The following is a 27,839-nucleotide window of genomic DNA, read 5'->3' on the forward strand; positions in this document are numbered from 1 at the left end:
GTTTGAAATTCAAATGTAGGGCGGGAACTAAATAAAATTGCGGAAACAAAGTATTTCAGGTTGATTTTTGCCCAAATTCAGGTACAAACTCATATTTTTTTAACTCTAGGTTAGTTTCCGTCCGTCGTCGACCGATTAATTTCATTTGGGAGTAACTTTGATCTAGAACTGTAACGGCCTGTTTGAACCTGCAGAACCACCATGAGCGGAAGAAAAACTAACTTTATCTGAGATTACTGCCTGTTACCGAGCAAAAGTAGGTGTATTATGTTAGGACGCAGACCGAACTTTCTTAGTATATTCGTTTTAGGAATTTAAAATACGTTTCGAAGAAGAAATGTGCAAAAATCAAGAGGACAAGTTCAAATCAAATTTCCGTTTGCCGCCATGGATTCCCGCGCTCATTTACACACTCACACAAGCGCGCAGCGCCGAACCTACCTTCACTTTTTCCCCGTGCTTTTAGATACGAGCGCTCCGTCTTTATGTCTTTGGTTTTCTCAAAGTTGAAATCATTAAGAGGGTCATGAATTCTAAAGATGAATTTGTCAATACCTCAAATACTCTACGTACTTCTTTTTTTTTGGAAGCATTTAAAAAAGATCAATTAAGTTATTCGTGAGGTTATCCATTAAAAAATGCTGAGAAGGAAAAATAGAGAAGAAGGAAAAGTGAACCCATGGTACAATAAGTACTGTCATGGTGGGAATACGTATTTTCCTGACTCTTATCGGAGAGATAATTTAAAACTCAGAGATGCATACTAAAGTTAAAACCACACACACAAAAAGTTGAGAGCAGAAAATTTATAATGGAGGAGGAAACAAATAATTTGATGGCTATGGTAACTATTAAAAAATCAAGAAAACTTGGATACACGATTACTCCAATTTTAATTATTCTCCACATAAAATTCAAAACCCTGTGGAAAAAGTAAATAACACACATGTACACAAAACTGAATAATAATTTTTTTCAAATTTTTTTAAAGACCGAAAATTTTCTTTTTAAAATGTTAATTTTGTTGCGGATATCTGTCAAAAAATAGATTCAGAAAAACCTTGGAACAGACAGGCCAACTATTTTCTTTTGAAGTGCACTTAAAAATAATGTTTAGATCACACTGGGCCATAAAATCATAAGAATAAATGCGGTGCACTCTATATCCCTTCCCAAAAAATTAAGTCGAAAGCAACTAGCGAAATCGCGACTTCAAAAAAAGAAACAAATTTTGACAAATACACTTGACAGTAATTAAATGAGCTGACATGTGTTTATATTTGTCAAGCTGACCAATGTTACTTGTAAGTACTTACACCTTGCTTCAGTAATCTTTTTCTAACTTCTTTTAGTACATTTCTGCATAAGATTTTGAAAAGACATAAAATTTAAATCCATACATTGTCTTCTGATTAATTGGAAAATAAAATTAATTTCTAACATGAAAACTCTTTTTAATCCAAATAATTTCTGAATTTTTTAATACCAGAGGAAGACATTTTAGAAATACATATTGCAGAGGCCTCTCTTTCTATTTTGATATTGATAATTTGTAAATGATATCCAATAAAAAAAAAACATATATTTTAGATGAAAGCTTCTTTTGAAACTTACTTATTGTGATGATGGAATCTGCACTAGAAATATAAACATTCAGACTTCTTTATGATTCAAGATTTTTAGGTATGATGTTCTGAGCATACTGAGCTTTGAGAAAAGTTATCTTCCAGATGGACTGGCACTATTTTAACTCATTCTTAACATACAACTGCTTCTGGCTAATATCATTCTCAATGAGTGTAGGTTGTAATAGCATTTTCACTTTGAATACCGTTAGGGGCCTACACAAGTTAAAGTTCCTTAAAAACACGAAGACAATTTCGGTAATCAAAATTTCAAGTTAGGAAGAAGTGAATTCCGGAAAGTGAGAGGTCTTTCAGTTGAAACACCAATCAACGGAAGCCTCCTGTATTTCCTTTTTCGTCAAAAAGCTGTTTATGTCATACCTTCCACAGCTATAATTGATGATGAAGATGAAAATTTGACTGGGGAAATTGTTCGCAATGATAGAGGTGAAGTGGTAGCATACTATGACAATCAACCTGTATTGAATTGATCACTCGATTCAATAGATTATGAGACTCATGCGCTTCCGAGTCGCGTTTTCGCGTTTTCCCCGAGTTTAGTGTGCCGATGCCGTGGCCTATTCCGAGCGCGTGCGTAACGTGTGCGTAGCGTGTTGTGCTAAAGGAAGAAGGTGTCTGAATTTGAAGCATAACCTGAATCACCTCCTGGATTCTTACTACTTGTAAGTCAAATTCTCTTTAACGTGTTGAAGTTAGCAATGGCTAAAGACAAAGTTGCAATCCCTACCCTAGACGACGACAATTATGAAGTGTGATCAGTCAGGATGGAGGCACACCTAATGAAGAAGGGGTGTTGAGACGCCGTTCAGGGTTTTGGTCCTTATGTCTTTGTTGATGCAACCACTCGTGAAGAGAGAGAAGTGGAAGATGATGATGCTCTACCGTCTAGCGAAATCACCCGTAGAAAGAAGTTGAACCAGCAAGCGAGAGCTTTAATCATAGAGCATGTCAGTGATTCTTTTCTTGATGATGTGATTGGTATAGACGATGCCAAGTCCATGTGGGAAGCGCTTGAAGAAGTTTGCGCTACCTACGATATCTATCAAGAAACCCTGTTCTTGAAAGAAATGGTGAATACCGAGAAGAAAGACGACGACTCAATGATCTGAATTGGAAGAAGTGTAGCCCTAAATACAAACCAAAGCCTCACTAATTCACCGTGCAGAATCCAGGTTATCAGGGATCTCTCTCTCCTAATTCGCATGAGATTGATTTCTTCAAAGAATTATTTGATAATGAACTAGTTACTCTAATCAAAGACGAATCAAATGCCTTCTGTAACTATGCTTTGGAAAACATGGCATTTGTTCCGGAATATATGAGTCGATGGACCGAAGTCACTACTGGTGAGCTCTATTTATTTTTTGCGGTGATTTTTTTAGTGGCCATACACTCAAATCATGATGTTAGGAGCTGCTGGTCAACAAGAGCCATCCTTACCATACCAATTTTCTCAAAAATTATGGCACGAAATAGATTCATTCTCATTTTTAAAATGCTGCATTTCTCCTCCAATGCGGAGCAGCAAAGAGGTGACCGACTTCACAAAATCAGAAATGTTTTAGATCGGCTGAAAGCAAATTTTAAAAAATTATATGTGCCATATCAAAATGTTGCTATTGACGAGTCGTTGCTCCTTTTTAAAGGAAGACTGGCCTTTAAACAGTATATCAAGACAAAAAGAGCCAGATTTGGTATAAAATTTTATGTTTTGTGTGATAGCGCTACTCATTATATTCTTGAGCTCATCATGTACACTGGTGCTTCGACTGAAATGACTGATGAATATCGTTTAGGAAAATCAGGTGCTATTGTTGTGAATCTAATGCAACCACACATCAACCTTGGGCATAACGTGTTCACCGATAATTGGTATTGCAGCCCTACTCTTTGAGCCCTCCTGAAATTCTTAGGAACGAACTTGTGTGGTACGATAAAAGCTAACCGTAAAGGTATGCCTAAATTTCCAATAATTGCTCGCCATGAGATGATTGGGCGGCACTGTGAGAAAATGATGGCTGTCAAATATAGTGATAAACGTGACGTACACATGATTTCCTCCATCGACAAGTTTGGGATGAAAAATGTGAAGAAGCGAGGTTCCAACACTAAAGTTTCCAAACCACTTGCAATTGTCAATTATAATAAAAATATGGGTGCAGTTGATCAGACTGATCAACTACTCAGTACAATAGCATCAGTCCAAAAAAGTACTAAGTGGTACAAGAAAGTTTTTTTTACTTACTCGATCTAACTTTATTGAACGGGCATGCTCTCTATAAAAAAGTCACCGGGAAAAAAATAAGTGCACTAGATTTTCAAGAGAACTTAATTGATCAGTTAATTGCAGAGCACGTACAGACTGCTACATCTCCTCGAGGAGGAAGACCTTCATCCCATGATAATCCTACAAGACTTTCAGGACGGCATTTCCCATCATCGATTCCAGAAACGGACAAAAAGAAGTTTCCTACGAAAAGATGTCATGTCTGCGCTCACACAGCACTAGAAGCTAAGGTTCGAAAAGAAACAAGATATGAATGTACAGATTGTGATGTTGCATTGTGCGTGGACCCTTGTTTTAAAAACTATCACACCAAGTCAAGATTTTAGTGCATGATAGAAAAGTCCTCGGTCCTGTCTTCCAGCATCTTTTTTCCAGTATTTTACCCTTTCCGGTAATCAACTTTTTGATCAACTTTTCTATAATCAAATTTTTAGTTTTATAGCCTCCTTTCCTCTTTGATTTATGAGTTCCTTTGGCTTGAGTAAATTACAGTGCATCTTCTGCATCCTACAGTGTAAATAGATAGTGTGTGATCTAGTAAATAAATTTTCTTTCTTCTTTCCCTAAAATATCGATTTTTCAAGTGTTTTTCTTCAAATTTTTGAAAATATTCGTTTGACAAGTAGTGGATCCCATTCAGTGCATCTTCACAAATAACCACAAAAAATTTCATCAAGATCGGTCAACAACAAGGGGAGAAAAGGTAAGATTACTAAAAAATGAAAATTCTGCATGTTTTTTCTGCTCTAAACCCGGCCGCGGGGGGTTACGCGGCGCTACACAAAACTCGGACGTCAAAGGGTTAAGGAACAATAGCATACCTAAACATTTTCCAAGATTATTTCAAGGAAACCTGTGCAACATTTACACTCACAGCTGAGAAATTAAGTGGGAGATTGAGAAGTGTCAAAGGACTGTTCTTCATTCTCAATTGCTAGACTTCATATCAGCCCTTCGTTTCTCATTAAAGTATTTAAAGGCCCACTTTCCAGAAAATGAATAGAAATTTATCATTCATCTAACCAGTGCCAAATTTCCAAATCTCCAACGAGTTCTCGTTTCTATTCGATTAAAAGACTGCTTCATTACAGCCATAATCAGATTGTTTTGATTACTTTAGACATTCTTCATATATATTTGGAACGGTGCAAAAAAGGCCGGATGGCGTTTGTCTGCACACTGAGATCATGTAGAGTTCAAAATTTTGAATGGCTTTGCTAACTTTTAACTTAATTGAAACAATAATTACTATGACATATTTGTTTTAGTCAAACTGAAGCTCATAACTTAATGCTAAAAAAATTGAGGAGTACTGATGCTCACACAATGGAAACCTAAGTACATGTGATGTTTCTTAATGCCAATTTATCAGCCAGCATATGACAACTAAAAGCAAAATGTAATTTCCATTAAAACACATTTAAAAACTTTAGATTACAATAACACACAACATGGAGAAATGGAATTACATTGAATTTCTAAAGAAACACAAGTCCAAAATTGTATCTGAACAAAAGTATTTCATTATATTTTGAAGTTCTGGATTTGATTTCAATACCCCTGTTGGTTCAACTTTTGAATCTTGGATACGAATAAAAATAAAAATAAAAAGGATGAAGAGAATTTTGGGTGATTGCAAAGCGATGTTCTTGAAGAAGAACCCATCAAGATTCGGAGCAGACGATGGAGACTTATCCACAACGCAAGCTGATAAATAGATGCTACAGTTCTTAAAATAATTTCCAATGGTTTTATTTATATGATACCTGTTGCAAGGTTACCAAATTGAATTATTACTTCAAAAGAATTTGAAGGAAAGTAAGTAATAAAAACAGAGTAGATGGTCACAGGATCATACATTTTTGGGAAAACTGACATTGATAAATATGATGTAGAAGTGAACAGGGGGAAAAAATGACAACATACAAAGAATATATTCTCTTCCCTACTTATGATTAGTTCTCTCTTTTTTAATAAAATTACTGTGAGTGGACTAAAAAAACATATTATTGAATAGAAAATAATAATACTTTTTAAGTTCCTCAAAGATGCTACAGGAAAAAATGATTGATTGGTGCTAATATTTTAATGCAAAAAACTTTCTTCCTCCAAAGCTTCCTCCTCCAGTTTACTATTGACAAATAAATAGCAAAAAGGACGTTCCTTGAACAATTACAATAGTTTTTGTTGTGTTCAATTTTGGCTGAAAATGAGGATTTTTCTCTACATGGCTGAACAAGAATAAGGTGAGAATGGGGTCCTGGACCTATGATAGGACGAAAAGAGACTTTATTCTGCATAGCTTCGAAAGAACTATTGTCATGATGAGGTCATGAAATACCACTTAATTACTATAAATACTGCCAAATTTAAGTAAGTCACATGTCATAGAAAATTTCTGACAGGAACTATGATCAATGAATCTTTAGTGAGAAACCACATGAATTGCAAGTGCTAAACAACATTTAGTTATGTTGAGTTTTTTCACCTGTTTCACAAAAAAGTTGCTTATAAAATACTTGGAAAATTAGTTGACACTCACCCAGTGATTTAAAGTTACAGAGGACCAAAAAAAAGTTCACTTATTAAACGAGCTTTTAAAAGCTGAAGAATATATGGTAAGATTAGAATTAGGAGAAACCGGTAAAACACTCTTTCAAAAGACTAATTATGTAGGGGTGCAAAAAACAAGACCAGTTGCCACTATCAGGCTTTCTTACATCACTGCCAATTTCAATTACCTCAGGAAAAAATGCCCCATTCCACAATTAAATACGCAATTTGCCCTTCTTCTAAAAAAGTTGCAACAAGAATGCATCACTTTTGAAATGTTCAAGGCTCTAGGTTTGCCTAATGTTAGATGCGATCTGTAAAAAATCAAAACACTTGACATTTTTTGCACCCCTCAGAATTCCTACATACACAAGATCATCATGTACGGATAAACTCATTATACACCTTTGAAAATCCTAGGATATTTATCAAATGCTGGATAAGAAGTCGCATTCACAGTAAGGCATTACGGTTATTGCTTGGAAAAAGAACAGCCTGATTTTCCTGGTCAAGCATCCTTCAATATCAGAACCTAATTGTGTTAATTCTAGCAATTGCAATGAGAAAATATTTCGATCAAGCAAATCGAAGTTCAATCCCTATAAACTGAAAATTTTATAAGAAAAATATTCATACAAATCAAAGCCAATACAAATTTGAATTATCTAGATTCATTGAATTCTGATCTCAGCAAGAGGCAAGAAACATACGATTAACTAGGAAAATTGTTAGAAGCCAATGGACTTCAATAAATTCATTTCTTGATAAAATCCAAAAACAGTACAGTACACTTTGTCATAATTCATTCCTTTCGGCTGAGATATGTTATATTTTAAGAACAACACTCAGTAAATTTTTGGAGACTTTATTTGTACAGAAAAAAGGATGAAAACCCTCTCTTGACCTGAATGGAATTGTTCATGTTAATCAGTCAGTCATAAGAAAGAGCACTTAATACAGGGAATGGAATCATGCTTGATAAGTTACAGACACAGAGTGAAAGTATCATTTTATCAATTATCAATAAAGAATTTAGATGAAAATAAAATGAAATGAATCTTTAAAACAAAACAAGTTTTATAAGTTTAAACAAATCTTTTAAAAACAATCGCAAAAACTTGATCTTACACAAGTTTCTGTCATTAATTTGAATTTATCAATGTATTTTTGCACTTTCATTCAGAGCTTTTCAGAAGGAAAAATTTGAAAAAATGAACATTGGAAGAAATGTCTGTTAATCAAAATAATGCTCAAAATTTCAAATAATGGTAGGGCTTTTCAATTTATCCATATGTATATCCCAAACAAGGTTTGCAATTCTGCATTTCTACTTATTTTTGATCCTGCATTTTACACATGCCTCCTTAATTCTGTTGAAAGACTTACCCTAATTTTCAACTTTAAAAACGTTGTTACTCAGAATAAGGTCTGCGATAGTTTGATATTGTTGGTTGGTTCATGTGTATTATAGTCAATTCAAGTGATACATCCATGAATGTTCTACTGAAACTTATATGCTGACAACAAGTTGGATGATGATTGAACAGATCCTTTAGGCTACCTAATTAGAGGTAATGGTTCATTGAAACGGTGCGCAGCCCCATCACTCTGTGACAGTTCATTGCCACAATTTGTCATACAGAGTTTAATCTTTAGTGTAAATTACTAAAAAAAAGGCTATCTGTATTGACTGATGCTATTCTTAAATACAAACTACAGAGGAGAGTAAAATGCTCAGGTAGCCCAGGTTTAATGCACTAAATTCTGGAGGTGGGGAAAATCTTAAAGATGAGAAATCACTTCGAATGAAGAACATAGACACATGACTCACTATTGGGCTTTCTGTTTTGAACTCCTACTACTGCCGTGCATTTCTTCAGAATCCTTGGTCGCTTTATTGCTCTGCAACTGTCTTGACTTTTCTCTTAGCTGTGCTTTCTTCAGCTGTATCATTAGCTGACTTGATTGGTAGAGCCATGTTGCCTGGTAACAAACAATTCAAACATGAGGAATAAAAAACCGGAGAGGCAAGTTGGATAGTGATGACCAAAGTTTGGAGCCATGCATCTACATTGCATTGTTCCAAAATTTCTGCTCCTATTTTATTTTTTCATAGAGAAATGAGCCAATTTTATAACTTGATATTAATGTACAGGAAATTCTGCTGACAAGAGAAACGAGCAAATTTCATAGCTTGAAATTTATACACAGAATATTCTGCTGACAAGCAAAGAATCTTGAATAATGATCAAGGAAGTTTTCAAGAAATTACGTTGACTGGTTTTCCAAAGGAAAAATGAAGTATGACAGGAAGTCTGTAACATTACAAGCGGAGATACGTAGTTTTGCACTATGGCATTCAATATTAATTATCAACAATCATTTCCTGAAATTAAGGAACCTAAAATTTTTAAGGTAATACGTGAACTTGAGAAGAATCAGTTTCCAAGAATTGTAACACAAATTTTATTATGTATTTTAACTTTTGAATGAACTTCATAAATCCTCATTTCTGCCAGACTTTCTGAACTTCCTTTTGGACAAAAAAAGGCAAACAGAGAATGAAGCTTTATGATTGGACCCATTTCAATTGATAGGTAAAGTTCTGAAACTTTTTATTACAATTAAAGCATTTTAATCCTTCATTTTAATAAATTATTCAATTCAACAGGAGTGTGACTTATTGTCAAGTAATAATTTATTATTACGAAGTAAAGTGATAGTATGTAAATAAATAAAAAACAGTATACAAACTGAAAAAAAACCAGTCAAAACAGCTACTCAATATATTGAATGAATAACAAACTAGAAGCAAAAAACATCAATATACTATTATGAAACATGGCTAGAGGAGGCCTGTGCTTCCCTGGTTATAGAAGCTGTTTGTTAGCTCAGTCTGAAATAACCTTAATAGTGGTAACCATGCCATGAGGAAGAATATCAAAGAAATTGAGGCACTGATTCGCCAAGTATTAGCCATATCTAACAAGGCTCTTTATCAATCGTGATTTCAAGCATCGGTAGAATCCCAAAAAATGTACATAGTCTTTTAAAAAGGACGCCACAGAACTGCAATTCAAGAAAATTTCATTGAGAGGAGAGAGGGAGAATGGGTGGCAAAAAAAGTAACTTCCCAACATTCTGAAAAAGGAGCCTAGATTGTCAACAATGTTTCCAATTGCTACTAATGCCCTACAATTGAATCTCTTGTACAATCCAATTCCATAAAAATACAGTGATTCTGTCTGTTTTAAAACACAAGACGCATTATTAATACTTGATATTATGGGCTAAAAACGTATTATCAATACTTGATATTATTGTCTAAAAATAGCCGATCATTAGCACTTTTTTCAAGACACTTATATGCTCTCCAACAAAAGTAGCAATTTTAAAGAATAATATACGAATCATGGTCGGTTTGATGCAACTGACTTCCCTTTGTACTCCAAAAATTATTTATTTTGATAGACTAAATATATTAAAAAGAGGGCTCGGTGGGTTCTGAAGACTTATCAGAAAATTTCATAGAGGGGGAGAGGTTTCTGTAAAAACAAAAAAATTTAACTTACCACCATGACCATGCAATTGAGAAGTATTGGCACAGAGAACACTAAGGAGACAAACATTCCTTTGCCATCAAAATACTGTTGCCTTGAAAATATCCTGGAAAATAAACAATATAATAAGAAATTAACCAAACTACTAACAAAATGCTGTAAGATTTTAAAAAGTAAAGAAAAAGGTATTTCATTTTTGTATTATTCAAAATATTGAACATAGAAAGAAAGCCCTTACTTTGTTCAAACTTTTTAATCTATATATGATATGCAATTGAAAGAAGAAGGCTTTAATTGAATAATTGCTGATAAAATGCTACGAGTACAAATACGGTCAAAGGTTCATACCCACGGAAGGGGACAATGCTCTGTGAGCCACTTCTAGATATTCATTATCAAGTGTCTTTCAAAAACTTACTTTTGTTCATAAGTAACAAAATAAACTAGAGAATAAAAAAATCTAGAAACAATCAAATCAGCAATTGCAAAAAATTTTCAGGTGCAAAAACTGATTTGTTTTGAAACTTCGAAAAAGTGTGAAAACTCATATATTTGATTTACTTATGAGCTTCAGATTGCTGCATACTATTTGCTCTCTTGGTAATAGCATTGGAATTAAATTCAAGAGTTAAGATGGCACGGCAGATCACACATTTTATTCTAAATGCCACTTGACACAAATGATAAGAATTAAAAAATTGAGGAAGGTGGATCCTTGGCACAAATGTACGAGCTAATTCAGTTAGAAATTTGAAAACAAAAAATTTGACAAACCTCCAATTGGTAGCTGCCATTTCATTGAGATTTTCCGAGAAGTAAACAAGTAAAACTGAAAAAAAGAAGAAAATCTCATTAAAAATTGGACAATAAAAGCAATGAATTCATTGAATTATGGCTGAACATAATTAAAAATTGTTTCACCAAACAGGATAATATTTTCCTTTGAAAGTACTTTAAAAGTTGGGTTTCTGTTTAAGTAGTCTTCCGGAATGGTCTAAAACACTAATTCATCAGTTTAACTTTTACCGTAAGATGAGTCCATGGTATTCATTTTAAAAAAAACACCTTGTTGCACTGCTTGAGTCATTCTTCAAAATCAGCTAAAATTTTAATTATGAATAAGATTTGTTCGATCTTGACACTTCAGACTTCAGCGTTCTGGCAGAATGCCTTAAGAATGTATGGAATGAGAACCGTGCTAAAAATTTGGGTGCATATTGTGGAGAGAGCTAAAGAATTCATGATGCTTCTTATTTCGTTGGTACATAAAAACTTCTTTCATCTTGTAAAAAAAACTAAAAATTTACACAACCTCTTTCTGTACACCTAAAAAAGTGATAATGAAAACAATAAGTAAAGGAGGTTAATTTAATACTCACGTAGTAACAGGAATAAAATAACTTGAAAGTTATTATGATTTCTCGTCAATACTGCTGTCAGTGTGACTATGATATGAAACGTTATCAACCCTACCAGCCATGGATCTCCCCACTCAACCTAAAATGAAACAAAATGAATACAACTTATGAAAAAATTGAAAAAAGAAAAGAGAATCGAAAATTGCTGGAATTGGAAAAAATGAAAAAAATCCATAAAAGATTTGCTTAACACAACAAACAAACCGATTCTACAGTGCTCTGTGGCGCTCTGCGGCATCTACCCGCCACGGTCTTTTATCACCCCAAAGCCCTGTCAAGAAGCTTGCACTCTCCGATTCCTTGATCAACTTCTTATCGTTAACCTTTCACTAGGTGTACCTTTAGTCTCCTTCCAGGTGGAGCCCAATCAATCGTCTATTTTGGTAGCCTTTTTTTCATTATCTCCTTCCGAAATGTGCCTAAAGCTTTATTTTAATGGTGGCTGGAAAGCAACACATTGCCGTACGACGAAAGAGCGCCGCCATATGAGCTCTCCAGACTTAATCTTTCCTTTGAAAATTATTTTTCTAGGATTTTGGTGGAAATTTTCCTCATAATAGTTCAGAGACTTTTACTTGCACTTTAGTCTGAAGCATCTGAAAATTGCACGTAAAAATTTTGATAACTTTCGTAAAAAAGAAAAAAAAAATTTTACTGACGAAATTTGGCAACATTCTAATGTTCATGGAGCGATTTGCCTTAGCACACCAGGGCAGTTTCCAGCTCGTATTGAGCTCTTCATAAAATACGTAACGCTAAATTTGAGATTTTCCCCCCAGTGTAACGCTTGTGTGACGTAAGGCCCCTATCTTTTACAGTGGCGTGGAGTAAATGGTCGATTATCGATATCTCGCCATTTGAAGCTATGGTAAAGAATCCATTACTAAGGTGTTCGCTGCGAACACCCTGATAATCGATCCTTTTTCATAGGTATGAGTGGCGTATAAATCGATTTATCGCAAACCACGCCACGCCACTGATCTTTTACGAGTTAAACATGAAAAAGCAAAATTGCGCAACGTTCTTCTCAACCTGCCCTAAGAGCAAGGCGTATTTTATCCACGACCTCTATTCGCTATAATATCGTCACCTTCTACCATGCGACGTTTCAAAATTACCGCCGCCATTTTATTATTTTACAGAAAAATTGTTGGTTGAATCTGTTGAACATTTCACTGAATTGTGTGGGCAACACAAAGAAAATTCAGTGAAATTTTCAAACAGATTCGACCAACAAATCCTCTGTATAGAAATAAAACGGCGGCGGAAATTTTTAAACTTCACATGGCGCTTGTGATGCTCTGGCCGGAAAGTGACGATATACCAATACACTATACAGAATACTCTTCAAAAAAGTCTCGCATAATTCGTCCTTAATGTCCTTAAAAAAACAAAGGAGACTTCCTGTAAAACGCGGCAATCTGGTCTGGATCCAGAGTGTTCTCGGCTCCTACGTCAAATAGCTCTCTGAGATCACGCATGACTGACGTCATCATGTAACAAGCGATGCAGGTAAACAGAACTCTACCCGAATCCCTAATCTCTGTACCATACTTTGCGGCTTGCCGACAATGAGTGACTAAAAGTGCAGACAACAGGGCACACGCTGGCACTAGATATTAAAATTATCGTCGACGATAATGTGCTTCTCCATTCACTTTCCTCGATTGATGTGATTAATTGCTCATTATAACCGCAAGACGAGAAAAAGCTGTCATTTCGGACGTATAATTAAAAAGTTTTCAACTCATCACGCGATGCAACCGTAGAGCTTGGTTACCTACTTGAACTCCCTCAACACTTCTAAAGCACAGAAAGTTAGTAAACTTTGGACAGGTACTCCTTGGCAACACTAGAGAAGTAACATGGCGTTGCGTCACAGTAATGCAAGGTGGCCACGTTCTCTTGTAAAATTAAAATATTGTATTAATCAGATGCTCTATAAGGTACGAAATGATCTTCAATAATCAAGGCAATGTTGTCGGATTGCAATACGGCCGTTGCTATTTTTTCACCTTTAAGAACTAGCTTATTTTGAAACAGAAATTCCGGTTGAAGGGACCAAAACGGACCGTATCATGATACGGCGACGCTATCGTGATGATAATTGAGGATAATTTCATACAACAGAAAATCATTTGATCGTGATGATGATTCATTTATTTATTTACTTATTTTTCTTTTTATACTGGAGTAAACAATAACCTACACGACGAAAATTTTCGTGTGAAACTACCGACCTTTGTTGAAATAACCAAGAAAAATTAGGCGAAATTTCATGAAAAATCGATTGTCAGGACCGCTTTAGAAAAGGAAAATGAGACGTAAAAGATTTACGAAGTTGCAAACCGAGATACGTGATTTGGTGCTTTCCCACCATCGCATAAAAGACCGAATCAATGTGAGAGGTCGAACATGAACTTTATTACTGAAATTGCAAATATTGATGTTTATTTCGTCAAATTTTAAATTTTTAGGTGTGATTCTAAGAGAAAAGTTTAAAGACAAATGGGACCATTTTAAGGACCTCATACATACATATGAGTCGCTTTTATAGCGCTCTTTGGCGCTGTGCGACGCCCAATCGCCACAAAGCTCGGTCTTCCCACAGGTCATCAGGGAGTTGACAATCTCTTATCTCATTTAACACCCCCTGTCGCCAACCTCTCACTGGGCGTCCCCTACGTCTCCTCCCAGGAGGAACCCAATCAAGCATCTTAAGGACCTCAACATTTTGTTACAACGGAGTTATGAATTTTTAAAGTTCCAAAATTTTGTCCGACTTTGCCGATTGTCTCGATCCACTGTGCGTCGTCGTGGATCATACAGGGTTATTCAAAAGTCACGCACCACTGGTCATGAGGGGGGTGGCCATTTGAAATTTTTGAGTTGCCCCCCGCCATCCTCCACCCGAGGGGATCAAAAACTGGAAAATACCTAAACAATTTTCCCCCTCGATATGAGGAAAAACGTCTTAAACCGCAAATCGATATCACATTTAGAACTAAAGTTATGGCCAGTGGTGCGTGACTTTTGAATGACCCTGTATAGTGTTCCTGAGATAACTCAGATATAGTGGTCCCTCATCGCAGCATGTACTCTGCGGAGGCAAATCATCTTCATCCTTTGCGAGGATCCAATTCCAAAGTTACACCGCAGAATTTTACGCGATATTATGATCAACTGTCCTTTTTGTGAAGCTAATTTGAGGGCTTCCTCGAACCTCCCTTCAACGCATTGTAAGCCAAATGAAATACTTCCTAAGAAGCTGTTTATGGAACGACTAGAAACGAATACGACCCTACATTCGCACGTCTGCACACTCCAGAAAGTATAAGTTGGCCGAGACGTCAGAATTAATAATAAAACCGATTGACGGCGCTTAAGAGTCCACTTTGGATTTGATGAATTCTCGAGAGATGCCGCCAAATTCGAGAGCCGAGTCGGGTCGAGAGGCGACACGCGCGCGCAAAGTCAAGGAATTCCACATGGATGGCGATCGCTGGCTGATCGGCTGATCTATACTGGGGCATGAGGACAAGTAACGTGGGCCTACGTCATAAAACGTCTGATCAACGACGTATTGGAAGGCCAGCGACACTGATGACTGAGACTGATGCTCTTCTATTTACAAGGCCCGCACCAGGACACGTAAAATAGAACACTCGGCTCAGTAGGATAAAAACTGACGTTCATGTTTAGATTCTGGTCAAAATATTCGGGTTCATAGGAATGAGCCCTTGGATATGCGGTAAGAAAATAATTGAACGTGTTAATTGAAGGAAGTCAAAATCGCCAAATATTTTAGAAATTGAGGTTTTAATGGAATACTGTTCTTTGAGGGTTTACGCATTTCAGCACCACGGGAGTCTACCAAAATTGCTCTTTAAACGCGTCTTTTTTAAGCGCTTAGCTGATAGCACTTTTAAGCGCTCAGCCAATAAGCAAGCGCTTTTTGCTTCCGTTTTGCCACTGGAGTTCTTCTAAAGTAGAGCGCTCAGGCGATTAAATGGCTCACCAACTCAACAAAACATGACCGACGAGATTCTCAAAAGTTTCTTTTTACTGGCTAATAATACCCCCTTTAACGTTATTAAATATAAATTAACAGATGAAATAAATAACATCCCCAAAGTTCTCTTTGATTGGAAGTTTATACAGTTATTTCATTATTATGCCTGAAAGTCCAGGTATGGAGTTCTTTCCATCCGAACTTTTTGCCACCGATGAGGACTTTTTCGGTACCTGTTAAAATTCGCCTCCAAATGACACGGCTGTTGTGTTATACCATAGAAATCCTCTGCCATTGAAATCCAACTGCTGAGCGCTTCCCTAATACCTACATATTAGAGCTTTCCCGCTTGTTTAATTTCGACCTGCCTCTAGAATGCTAGGCAATGCGTTCACATGGTGCACCAGCTCAACAACAAGATGGCGGAGAGGGGCCCAAAATATTTGGAATTATTGATCAATTCAATCTACGATACCTTTATTTAATGCATTTGACGTCGAAGCACGGAAGACGAAAATCGTTTTTCTATAATAATTGTAATATTCCGTCGCATATCTAAGGCCCAATGATACAACTATTTGAACTCTCCGGAATGCGTGAGGTATCACGCTGCATTTGAAGGCGTTTTCAAAACAGCCAAGTTCCGATACCCGGATTATCGTTTTGCAAACTTCATATTCTTTATTTATATTCCGTACAACTTGCTTATTGTTAATCCTCGTATAAAAACCCCCATTTGCTAAATAGAATCCTACCTGGAGCGCACTTCAGCTATGCATTCACGACTGTAAAAATGTCAAAGGAAATCGACAAGCCCACCGTGCATGGAGGCTATTTCCATTTCAATCTTCCGTTACATTCTTACGGCGCAATCATACAACTATTTGAACTCTCCGGAATGCGTGAGGTATCACGCCGCATTTTAAGGCGTTTTCAAAACAGCCAAGTTCCGATACCCGGATTATCGTTTTGCATACTTCATATTCTTTTGTTATATTCCGTACAACTTGCTTATTGTTAATCCTCGTATAAAAACCACCAATTTGCTAAATACAATTCTAGCTGGAACGCACTTCAGCTATGCATTCACGACTGCAAAATTGTCAAGGGAAATCGACAAGGCCAGCGTGTATGAAGGCTATTTCAATATTAATGTTTTTAGCGGTAGTGTAGTTTTCTCAAGATTAATAGTTGAAATTTTTGTGAGCGAGTTCTTTCATCTCTACGGTACTCATCTTTCTCGGGGAACTTAAAAACGCGCCGAAACCAGCTTCATAACGCCAATCAAAAAAATCCAAGTTATCCTTCATGCTGCCGTGCTAAGGAAGAACGTTGTATGAACATTCTAATGTTGCCACATTTACTTTGATAAAAACCTAATTTACTGGGAAAATAGTGAATACTTTTCTTTAAAATTTCAACATAATTTTGTACGCAATTTAATCTAAAATATCCGAAGGTTTCAAGGAAAAATATGCATAAATTTCGTCGAAAATATATGTTTTACCAAGGGAAATTTGGCAACTCTTGAATGTTTATACGTCGTTCTTCCTTAGCACGGCAGTATATACGCAGGTTCTTTTTAAAAATCTTCGAATCCAGATGGACATCTTCTGCATAAATGCGTCCGATAATCCTCGGCAAACTCCACTTGTAGGAATCTGTTGGATACACGTCACTCAGTGCGGTCTCGCTGGACGGATTAAAATGCAGTTCGGAGTCGTGACGCCGCGGCAGTTTATGTAAAATGCATCGGACACGGATGAAAAAACCGAATAAATGACGCGTGGCATTTCTCTTAAATATTAATGCGGGCACCCGGCACAGCTACAGGCGACACAAGTAATGGAGCCCGCACCGAATCGATTCTATTGATTCAAAGTAGATGCGAATCAAGTAACCGATTACTTCAAGGGAAACAACGAGGAAGACTTACAAATTCCACGACGAATTGTTTAATGACAGCGTTGGCGAACCGAAGCGATAAAATTAAAATAAAAATTACAGAATTCTGGAGCTTGCGATCATTTGCACTAACATTAATTATCAATGGCGTGGCGTGAGTTGCGATATATCGATTGATCTGCCATTTAAACCTATGGAAAAGGATCGACTAACAGGGTGTTCGCAGGGAACACCTAAATAATCGATTCTTTACCAAAGGTTTAAACGGCATAACAATCGATACATTGCAACTCACGCCACGCCACTGTTAATTATTACAATACCGAGGCGAGGAGCAAATGATCGAATATTGATATTACCTCCATTTGAAGCTATTGTAAAGAATCGATTACTAAGGTGTTGCGAGCATCCTGTTTATTGATCCTTTTCCTTGGGTTTAAATGGCAGATCAATCGATACATCGCAAAGCACGCCACGCCACTGTTACTACACTGGGAGAAATGACTGCTGACCTCAGTCCAATTGACGCAACTTTGGCGACGAGTCTCTGGAAAAAGTGAGCTCGCACCGTTATATTTGAGTTTGTTCTATACATTTTAGGATATTTCGGCGGCTGAAATTCATTATCAGTGAAAAATAATAGTTCAGAAAATGATAATCTAACAAGTAAACATAAGATTCAATCCCGCAAACACGAGCATGCAAAAATCGCAAGTGCCTAACTCATTTGAAATGTGAACTGCTATTTTCTAGAAACATTTGTCAGCGTGAAATAATTGTTCAATTATAATTGCATCCAAGCTATGCTTGCAAAGCATCACCCAAAATTTACTCTTTTACAGTTTTAAGTGCTAGCTAGAAACTCCAAACGGTAATAAAACGAACTGTGACCTAACCTGTTTAAATACCGGAAACTTAGATTTGAATATCGGAACTTTGAAACCGGGTCCACCGAATATGAGATTCCAAGAAACGATATCCCTGCTCAAACATTTATTCGTGATCTAAATAGTTCATCTCGTGCTAGTCCACTCCTTCACTGAAAAAAAGAATCGCAACCTCAACTATGCTCCTGGCTGATTTTGGCGCCAGTTTTAAGAATAGTTATACACCAGACAGAGGTATGGTTGATCCAACCATACTTTCGGCTGACTCAACCGTGCCTCTAGCTGGGGAACAACTCTCACAACTGCGCAAGGCAAAATCAGCCGGGAGTACAGATGGAATCGTGATAATTTTTTCCGTGTTATTCCCTAAAGCGTCGACAGTTTCAAAATGAAATAACAACCATTTCGAACACCAATAAACTGATTTAGCATTACAATTAAATTAATCTCTTTCCACGGTCCTTTCAATTAGTTTTTCATACGTTTTAGTCTTGTCTCCCGCGAATTTTATTGTTGTTTCTTTCTTAATGGTTTATTTCTTTCTTTTCCACCCCTTGGAACCAACCCCCTAGGTAGAAAATCCCAAATCTTCATTTACTTTTTGGAAGGAATTTCAATTTCATCCAGAATTTTCAAGAAGTTTTTAAATTCGTTAAAAAGGCGGCTCAGATTGCAAGATTTTCCTTATCCACGAAACGAACACTGGAAAAAGAAACACATTGGATCTAAAGTCCAGACTCTTAAAAACATCGAGAAGAAAAAGTACTCTTAATCCAATCAGAATCTAGCTTAAATCAAGAACCAAGCCTCTTAATTTAAGCGAATTTCTTTTTGATTCAAGCAAAAATCCGATTGAATCAAGAGTATTTTTTCTTGTCAATGTTTTCAAGAGTCTGAACTCTAGATCCAATGTGTTTTTTTCCCAGTGAATTTGAAAAAAAAAAAAAAAATATGACGACGAATAGAGGGTGCCAATTTTCTCCGAGACCCAAGGACGTGGCATTATAAGTTAATCGAAAAATTTATTCCGATCTACGTATTTAAATTTATACCGAGACGAATTCATCAGGCTCAATCTTATACGGGCTATCGATTGACCAGCATTTAAATTGCACAGCTGATACTACATCTTATAAATACTTCATGATATGCAGTAGGTACTTCTGGCATTACACTTGTTAAGTCCTGAAGGTCACATTCAAAGTCCCTCTTTAGACAGCTTCTCTCCTCAAGAGGACACTTTCAGTTCGGCATGTGAAAAAGGTAGCCTCAAGAAGACCTCTTGCAATGGAACAATGACGAACTTGGGGTGAAATGAGTCTATTGCAAGTAAGAAATGCAGCCGTGAACAGCTCTGTAAGATTGCGTTGCCTTGTTAAACTGATAGGAATCATATGCAGTTTTCATACCAACAAAGGGAAAAAGTGAGAAAATTTTAAGAATATAATTACTAGCGGCGGAAATGACGTTAAAGCGGGAAGGCAGTCATGTCTTTCGAGGTGCGTGTAGGTGTGGATGGGATGACGGCTGTGCTGAGGAAAAACGCCGTATGAACATTCAAGAGTTGCCAAATTTCCTCCATTAAAATATTTATTTTTGGGATGTGTTATGAATACCTTCTCTTGAAATTTTCATGTATAAATTAAGATCTTGACAACGAGTAAAACAGTCGGAAGGATTCGAAGACAAATATTCTCAAGTTTCCCTGAAAATTATCATTTTATTAGCAAATTTGGCAACGTCTGAAGGTTCATAAGGCGTTTTTTCTATATTAGATATTTATTTTTGGGACGTGTTATGAATACCTTCTCTTGAAATTTGCATGTATAAATTAAGATCTTGACAACGAGTAAAATTGTCGGAAGGATTCGAAGACAAATATTCTCAAGTTTCCCTGAAAATTATCATTTTATAAGCAAATTTGGCAACGTCTGAAGGCTCATACGGCGTTTTTTCACAGCACGGCAGATGAAACCAGTATTCCTCCTAAAATTTAAAGTACGTCTATTAAAACGAAGCGACAGCGATGACCACGAGTGGGTGGGCTCGTTGGAGGATATCCGGCGAGCATGCTGAATCTCTCATGCGGTGGCGTGGCGTGAATTGCGATACATCGATTGTTACGCCATTTAAACCTACGGTAAAGAATCGATTATTAAGGTGTTCGCTGCGAACACCCTGTTTATCGATGCTTTTCTATGGGTTTAAATGCCATAACAATCGATATATCGCAAAGCACGCCACGCCACTGCTCTCGCGAGCAACGTAGCTCGCATGAAACGAGCGAGTATCACACAGGGAGTAATTAAGAAATTACTCCATGAGCTAGATACGACGGAGATAAGTTTCGGCTAGGTAGGCATCCAGTGCCTGTATTGTAAAGACGGGCCGAACAATCCAATGGACGTGCTCTGGATACATCCTAACACGATACAAATAAAAATTCTCATCTGATGAGGGACATCATTGGCGGATCTGGCGAATTGGCGACATTGTTTTTCTCAATTTAAACCTGTGGGAATATATCGATTCTTGGAGGGGCCAGGTGCTCCGACAAGAATCGATTATTCATTATAGGTTTAAATGGTGGGAATCCGGTGTTGTCAAGTTGCTGAATCCGCCTCTGAGGAACATGAAAGTACATCTAGGAACGAGGCTACTTGACCTTATGAAAGTTTCCATACGTCAGTAACAAAAGGAAAAAAGACCAATCTTTGACCAAACCGTAGTAAGCAAATAACCAGTTCAAGTAAAATGCAACGATTTTTGTGCCATTTTCCAAAATTAGGGGATATTTTTCAAGGGCATTTAACTCTACTAAAAAAAAAAAAAAAAAAAAAAAAAAAAAAAAACTCGAGCGCATTCTGAGATTTCCGAAGGCACCACCATCCCTGTTAAAATATACAGCCTTCAGAGAGTAGAAGAAAAACCTGGGAAGGAACAGGAGCCTGTTAGAATTTTGAACTTTAAACGCACATTTGCCTCAGTCATCAGTCATAAGCCTTCAAAAAACAATTAACGAAAGTTTGAAGGACGCGGCAGCATTCTCATCTTATTAAAGCAGCGACAGTATTTCTTCAAAGTATGGTGATGCATTTTGTGGAAGAATAAAGTTACTTGAATTTCAAAAGGAGGATTGAAAACTATCTGCGATAGATTCAGCAAGTACCAAATTAGATTTACTTTTCCCCTCAGGGAGGTTCGATTTACTGAAGCTGCCTTATTGCGGCGTCGGGCGCAGAAATTAATACTCCACGTGAGTGGTTACGTTAAGTCTCTCGCAAAAAAGCGTATCTAAATTTCATGGCTGTCAAATTTCCCCTTGGAAATTGCATTTTTACCGGGAGAATCTTCGGCATTTCTTATACTGATAATTTAACTGATTTTTCTTTTGATCTCATACAAAAATCAGAGCAATTTTAACAAAAATTGCACAGGTACACTTCTGTAAAAAATGGAAATGTCTGAGTCACTTTTGCAACCATGGAATGGAGTTATGTTCTATCGTCAGGGAAACAACGATTTTACTGCAAGACAGGTAAAAGAGGAAATTCCGTGACAGTAGTTACGATAGGTGATGCACGTGAATTTCTCCGGCTTCCTCTAATTATTGCTATATTTACGCCAAGTACAGCAAAACTTACAATGTTTGATGTAAACTCGTCGGAGTTTAAAGAGAAACGGTCTAATGCGATAATAAAGCAGAAAAAAGAATAGAATGTCGTGTCAACTGATGCGAAAGTTCTTCTCCTCATTCTTACAAAAAAAATATCGACGGTAAAACTGAAAAAAATGCGTTTCTGTGTATACGACGTTGCAGACTTTTCGTCACACTTCATCTCCCTGGTAAAAATTGGCAGTAGAATCTGTCTTCCAAAATACCATAGACCTACAGCCGACTGTAAGATTTCCAATAGCTTCTATAGCCGGCAACACAATTTCTTATAGCCTTTTATAGCCGATGGCGATTAAGCAACAGCCTGACGATAAACTATATGCCAAACGTTACTAATTACGGATGCTAGGACTTAGTGAGTTTTTCGACAACCGCTCTCTTTTTGGGCCGTAGTATCTTGATTTATTTTGCGAGGAAAACCCCGTACTTTTGAAGGATGCCTGCCATTCCTAATATGTTGGAGCGCCTTCAATTTCGTACGATACTGTGCAATACCTCTGGTGTGAAAAAGTTGCTTCAAGCGCCGTGGTACGCTGCGGCGCGGCGCGGCGGGAGAGCAGCCAGCGCGAAACGCGCATTGGCGCCTACAAACCTAACAGGGATACTTCACGCGTTGCGCAATGCGTGAAGTATCCCTGTTAGGTTTGTAGGCGCCAGTGCGCCGCCGCTCCGCTTTGTCTTAAGCTCTAATATTTAATCTCGTGGAGTCAGCGTTGTTCAACTCATGACTTTGAAATGTTTGCAGACTCTGTATGGATTATTCTCATCTTAATTGATGGAAACAAATATGTAGTATAGGAAAATATAATGTGCGTTTTGTAAATATTAAGGTGATTCCGTACAAACTTAAGGATTTACAAAGCACACGAATTTCTACACAATTTCTTATAGCCTTTTATAGCCGATGGCGAAAAAGCAACAGCCAGGCGATAAAGTGTAAAGCCCGGCAACAGGAACTATAGCCCGGCTGTTTAATTTTTTATCGCTTCGTGTAGCCCGGTCGTGCGATTTTTTCCACTTTCTACAGCCAGCTATATGATTTTCTATCGCCTTCTTCAGTCGGCTATAAGAACTCCTATGGTATTTTGAAACGCAGCTGCTATCGCCAATTTTTACCAGGGCTTTGAAATGGAAAACTACTTAACGTAGTACCTTCAAAATTTCTGTGGTTGATTTCTCTGCGTGGAGAATATTCTGTGAAAATTTTGAAACATGATGTTCATTCATTCTCTTTAAAAAATTAAAATAAAATAAAATGGAGCAAAGATTTGGACATGCCGGAAACGAAATGTGTTTTATCAGCTTCACCGTCATTATAGAGGATTCGCGAAAAGCTGCAAAGAAGTCCGTAGTCCGTGTTATTAATTCCTAGCATTTTCAAGGTTTTTTTTAAAAAAAATCTTACTTAGCAGCAAATTTTATTTAAGCATATTCACGTCGTTTCCAGGATTAAGCTTATTACAAACGTAGATATGAAAATATAGGATACTAGGGAGCCAAGCCCCATTACCGCTTCATTTTCCAACCCCCAAAAACGCTTCGCGCCTGAAACGCTACGCGTCACTCTCTTGATTTTATATTGTAGTGTAAAATTTGACAGTTTCTTGCAAAATTCGCAGATATGGCACTGATTATTCACTATCATTTTAAAGATAAGTAACTAGTGAGAATGATTTTGGGACAAATTACAAACTTCACGGACAGTCTAACTAGATTATCTTCTCATTGGCCCAAACATTGGCCCACTTTGACTACAGAAATGGATGCTCTCTGAAGTCATACTTAAAGAAACTTAAAGCAAGACATATTGACCCCTTTTTGCTTCGAAAACACAAATTTACTTTACAAAGAGGGTAACAGTCATCAAAAACTTATCCTTTTGAACGCATGACCGAGTGGGTACAGTGTAACTCCGGGATCGTTAATAGATATTCCCGGTGAAATACTTCACGTACGAAAAACATGCCTTCTCGAGAAACGTATAGGTACGTGCGGTTGGCTGACGACTAGCTCCGTGACATGCATTTTGAGTTGAAAATTTGCATATAGTGGACAGTTACTGATCGGGACTTCAAGAGCTAATATCCGGAAATACCTGTTCAATAATGTAACATGTAAGTGCACGCGCTGCTTTTGTATGACCAGTGGATTTGGCCATTTAGGTCTTGACTAGATACACCGATTCGTCGAGAAGACCGCAGAGACTCAAGAAACAAAATTCAAAACTATGAAGCGACGAACTCGTTCATCCTTCTGTTCAAGGTGCTTGAGTTCGGAAGCACAACTCGTCGTTTCTCTCACGAAAGAACGTAACGACATTTCAATGTTGCCCGATTTTTTCGCACAAATTGCATTTTAACCGGGAGAATTTTGAGGATTTCTGACTGAAAGTTTCACTAATTTTTCTTCTGATCTCTTTCAAAAATCAGACCAATTTTCGATGAAAGTCATGCAGGTTTTTTCTTCAAAAAGGTTGAATTGTTTGAGTCAATTTTGCAACATTGGAATGGAGTTACGTTCTTTCGTGCGGAGAACGACGAACTGAGTGTTAATATTTGGGATACCTATCCAGCTCATTGGTTCTCACGCATTCACGCGATAGCATGTCATGACACTCCTTATGAATCGTCTTCTTTTTGACACTCAATATGGCTTCACTCGTTACCGAACACCCTTCCCCTCTTATGAGAATATTTCAGAAAGCGACCGCAATGTTACATACCGAAGAGAAAAAAATAAGTCCAACTTTTGAGAAAATGTACCCAGTGACACTCGAGTGGAGAATTTCTTTTAATTAAATCTCTATCCTTAGTAAGAACTTACTCTTTTATGTGTGCGTAACGCACAACGCCTGAGGTCTGAGGTGCGAAGCGCTTCGGCGAATTGGACTGCGAGGCAGTCAGAAGACGTGGCCCCCCTAGTCTTCAATAATCATCCAAAATAGTGTTATTAATCGAGCAAGAGGTTTAAAATCGTAGAATTTTACCTTTGACTACTAAGGGGAAAACTTAATGATATTATGATTTTTCACATGAATACCGCAGCATTCATAAACGTCGGTTATTTGAGACGGCGAAAAGCAAAGAGTTGCCTACATTTTCGCGTGATACCCCATACCTACTCCGGAGTTCGAATAGTTGCGCGCTTAATTTCCACATTTGACGATGGGAGCATAATACATACATTCATAAACGTCCGTACTTAATTTGAGACGGGCGAAAAGCAAAGATTTTCCTTCATTTTCGCGTGATACCACATGACTACTCCGGAGTTGGAATAGTTGCACGCTTAGTGTCCGATTTAGCTAATGTTGATTCTTAAAACATTTTTATGCGAATTTCCGTGAATATTAAAAAAATATGCAATCTATCCAGAGCAGGGTGGCATGAAACGTTTAAGAAATAAAAGAAAGATTAAAAATTTTTATGAAATATTTAATGAAATTTCTCGAGGCTGTATGAAAAGGAACCAGTATTTTTCAATATATTTCATAAATTTCTGAAATTCCATGAAATATTAATATTTCACGTGAAATTTCATGATTTTACTTTTCATAAATTTTACCACCCTGATCCAGAGGTTTTGTTAAAACATGATATGTACTCGATTTTCAGCTCAGCGGTTTTTTCAGCGGTTTTGTGACAAAATATTATGTAAGGCTTTTTCACCCATAAGCGTGGAAATTACGTACCTATTTTCGGTGGTTTTGTAAAAACATGAAAATTATGCGTTTTTCAACTCAATATTGGAGAAAGTAGGTAAGTGCGCAAATTTTCTAGTAGCTTGGTGAAAACTTAAGAAATCAAGAAATTTCCACCGCAGTATTGTGGCATGTCGACAGTGTAAGTCTGCAATGACGTTCCTCAGTTAGCGAAGTTGCAGACTTCCTGTCATACTTACTTTTATAAAAGAAAAACTACTCAACGGCCGTGATTATTCTTCTCAAAGTCAGGAAAATTCTGCGAGAACTTCAAGTAATGATGTAAATTTGATCTCCTTTAAAAAATAATATAGGAGCGGAGATTTTCAAACACCGCAAACAAGATACACGGTTGCAGACTTATTCTGTCGATATGCTCTTGATATACCAACAATGGACTAAGTTCTTGGATGAATCATTTGAAGGATTCTTCAGAATGAGTCACTTTCTATTGATGGTTTAATGGATAAAGGTGTCATCAGATAAGTTGGCCATTGTTTACTTTCGGTTTGTAAGCGCCAACGACGAATTTATGCCTCTGCAAAATGCGGCGCTTACTACTATTCACCTAAAAAAAAACATCCATCTCATGATCGTATCATAAAAAACTTATTTATCAATTATAACCCGCAACTTTTATGCGGGTGTGATATCTGCGTGGCTAAAAATTGAAGTGTTACACAGTTTGAAGGTATGAAAAAACGTATCCAAGCTTGTGCTCTTGCTTCTGTCAGAATTAGATGTTTTCATGTGGATACTTAGTAGTGACGCAAAAACGCCTGCAAGCCAAAAGTAAACAATGGCCAACTTATCTGACAACACCTCTACTTAATTCAACAGAAGAGTTAACAGAGGGTATAATTTCTTACGAACTTAACCAGCGTCATCAAAGCTTAAAACTAAGTTGGTTACGCACCTGCTTTGTATGAACACATCTAATGATTCACCCTTTTTTCGAATACAAATTTACTCTTTCTGATTGACTGATAACAATCTATAATAAGTGTAAAACAAATTATCAGCTGCTTCAATTTTGACATGCTGAAACTCGAGAAGGATAGCATGTGTGATAAAAGTCTATGTTTAACAGTTATCACATCTTTTCTCAAAAATTAGTTAACCCAGCAATTACCAGCATGCCAAGAAATGGCAGTCTCTTCCTCACCGTGGAACATCAAGGAACTAATTTAACAGGCATTTCATTAAATAGTTCCTTGACTTGTAACGCCAGGCATTTACCCTTTTTAAAGTGATACTGGTCATCAGCAATTATCTACAGCACCACTGTCACACCAGAGAGCCGATTTCAGACCTCTGTGCTGGATGAATATGATCCTTGGATCTAACTTTTCATGCATCTTTGCAATATTGTTGGCTCATAAAGTAAGGTAAAATATTATCCATGCATTTAAATATTGAGTAGAAAATTTGAAGACTACCCAATAGTTCGTAGCCATGGCATATAAAATATACAGCGTCTTCACTGTTTCATTCATAATCGTGTGCGCATCTAATATTTAGCTAATAAAACATTTCATATGGCTACTAATTGTGTTTAGTTCATTAGGGCCAGGAAATTGTCATGATAATTGTGTCATATCAGCTGCAATGGAAAATGTGAAAGGAAAATAATGCACCCAGATGCAATTTCAGCAGTGGCTTTGAAAATGTTAGGTTAGGTTCCCAAAACTCACGAAACTCGTTGATTGACACATAAAATTTTCAGAAAGAGTGAATTATAGGCAAAATCGATGAGAACTTACGTTTTGAATGAAAGTCCAAAAATTAAAATCAGGGGGTATCAACAATTCCTGAGCTTCCCCCATGATTGGATCATAACGATCTGAAGTACACAGAGTAAGAAGTTTTTATCCAACAGAAGAACTGAGCACAAGAAACACGATTTGTTGTCTGCTTACGGCATTTTACGGTCAAAATAACCACAACTTTAGGAAATAATCAGTGATAATGATAACAGATCACGGCACTTTCTTTGTGAAACGGGTCACTTGTCACTCCGTCAGTGTAAACACATGAAGCACAATGTAAAGACACCGACAACTCACACACACACTGATGCATGCACACTGAAACTGAAAGTAAAGTACATTAGACGAGTACGCGATCTGCTGTCAAGTTGCAAGTTCATCCAAAGCAAGGCCCCGATTGGTTGCCGTAAAAGGTCGCGCCATGTC

The 27,839-nt window shown here is 37.0% G+C and overlaps 1 protein-coding gene across 1 annotated transcript; it reads right to left on the reverse strand.

Moving 5' to 3' along the window:
- Nucleotides 1-6,230: 6,230 nt before the first annotated feature.
- Nucleotides 6,231-27,736, reverse strand: Tmem18 (transmembrane protein 18). Its single transcript, XM_019052093.2, has 5 exons — nt 27,408-27,736; nt 11,426-11,543; nt 10,821-10,875; nt 10,059-10,152; nt 6,231-8,469 (listed from the first exon to the last, which is right to left on the reverse strand). Exons 1-5 carry the CDS (start codon nt 27,468-27,470, stop codon nt 8,317-8,319), a joined length of 483 nt encoding a protein of 160 aa, XP_018907638.1. The 5' UTR covers nt 27,471-27,736; the 3' UTR covers nt 6,231-8,316.
- Nucleotides 27,737-27,839: the final 103 nt, after the last annotated feature.

Source organism: Bemisia tabaci, chromosome 5 (assembly GCF_918797505.1).
Source record: "Bemisia tabaci chromosome 5, PGI_BMITA_v3".
In the NCBI taxonomy this organism is placed as follows: Eukaryota; Metazoa; Arthropoda; class Insecta; order Hemiptera; family Aleyrodidae; genus Bemisia; species Bemisia tabaci.

Coding starts and splice junctions, on each gene's coding strand:
- Tmem18 (XM_019052093.2), bottom strand. CDS start 27,470: ATGGGGGAAGCTCAGGAATTGTTGATACCCCCTGATTTTAATTTTTGG. Junction 11,544..27,407: donor TTTGGACTTTCATTCAAAAC/GTAAGTTCTCAT, acceptor GTTTCATTTTAG/GTTGAGTGGGGAGATCCATG. Junction 8,470..10,058: donor TCAATTGCATGGTCATGGTG/GTAAGTTAAATT, acceptor GTTTGTTACCAG/GCAACATGGCTCTACCAATC.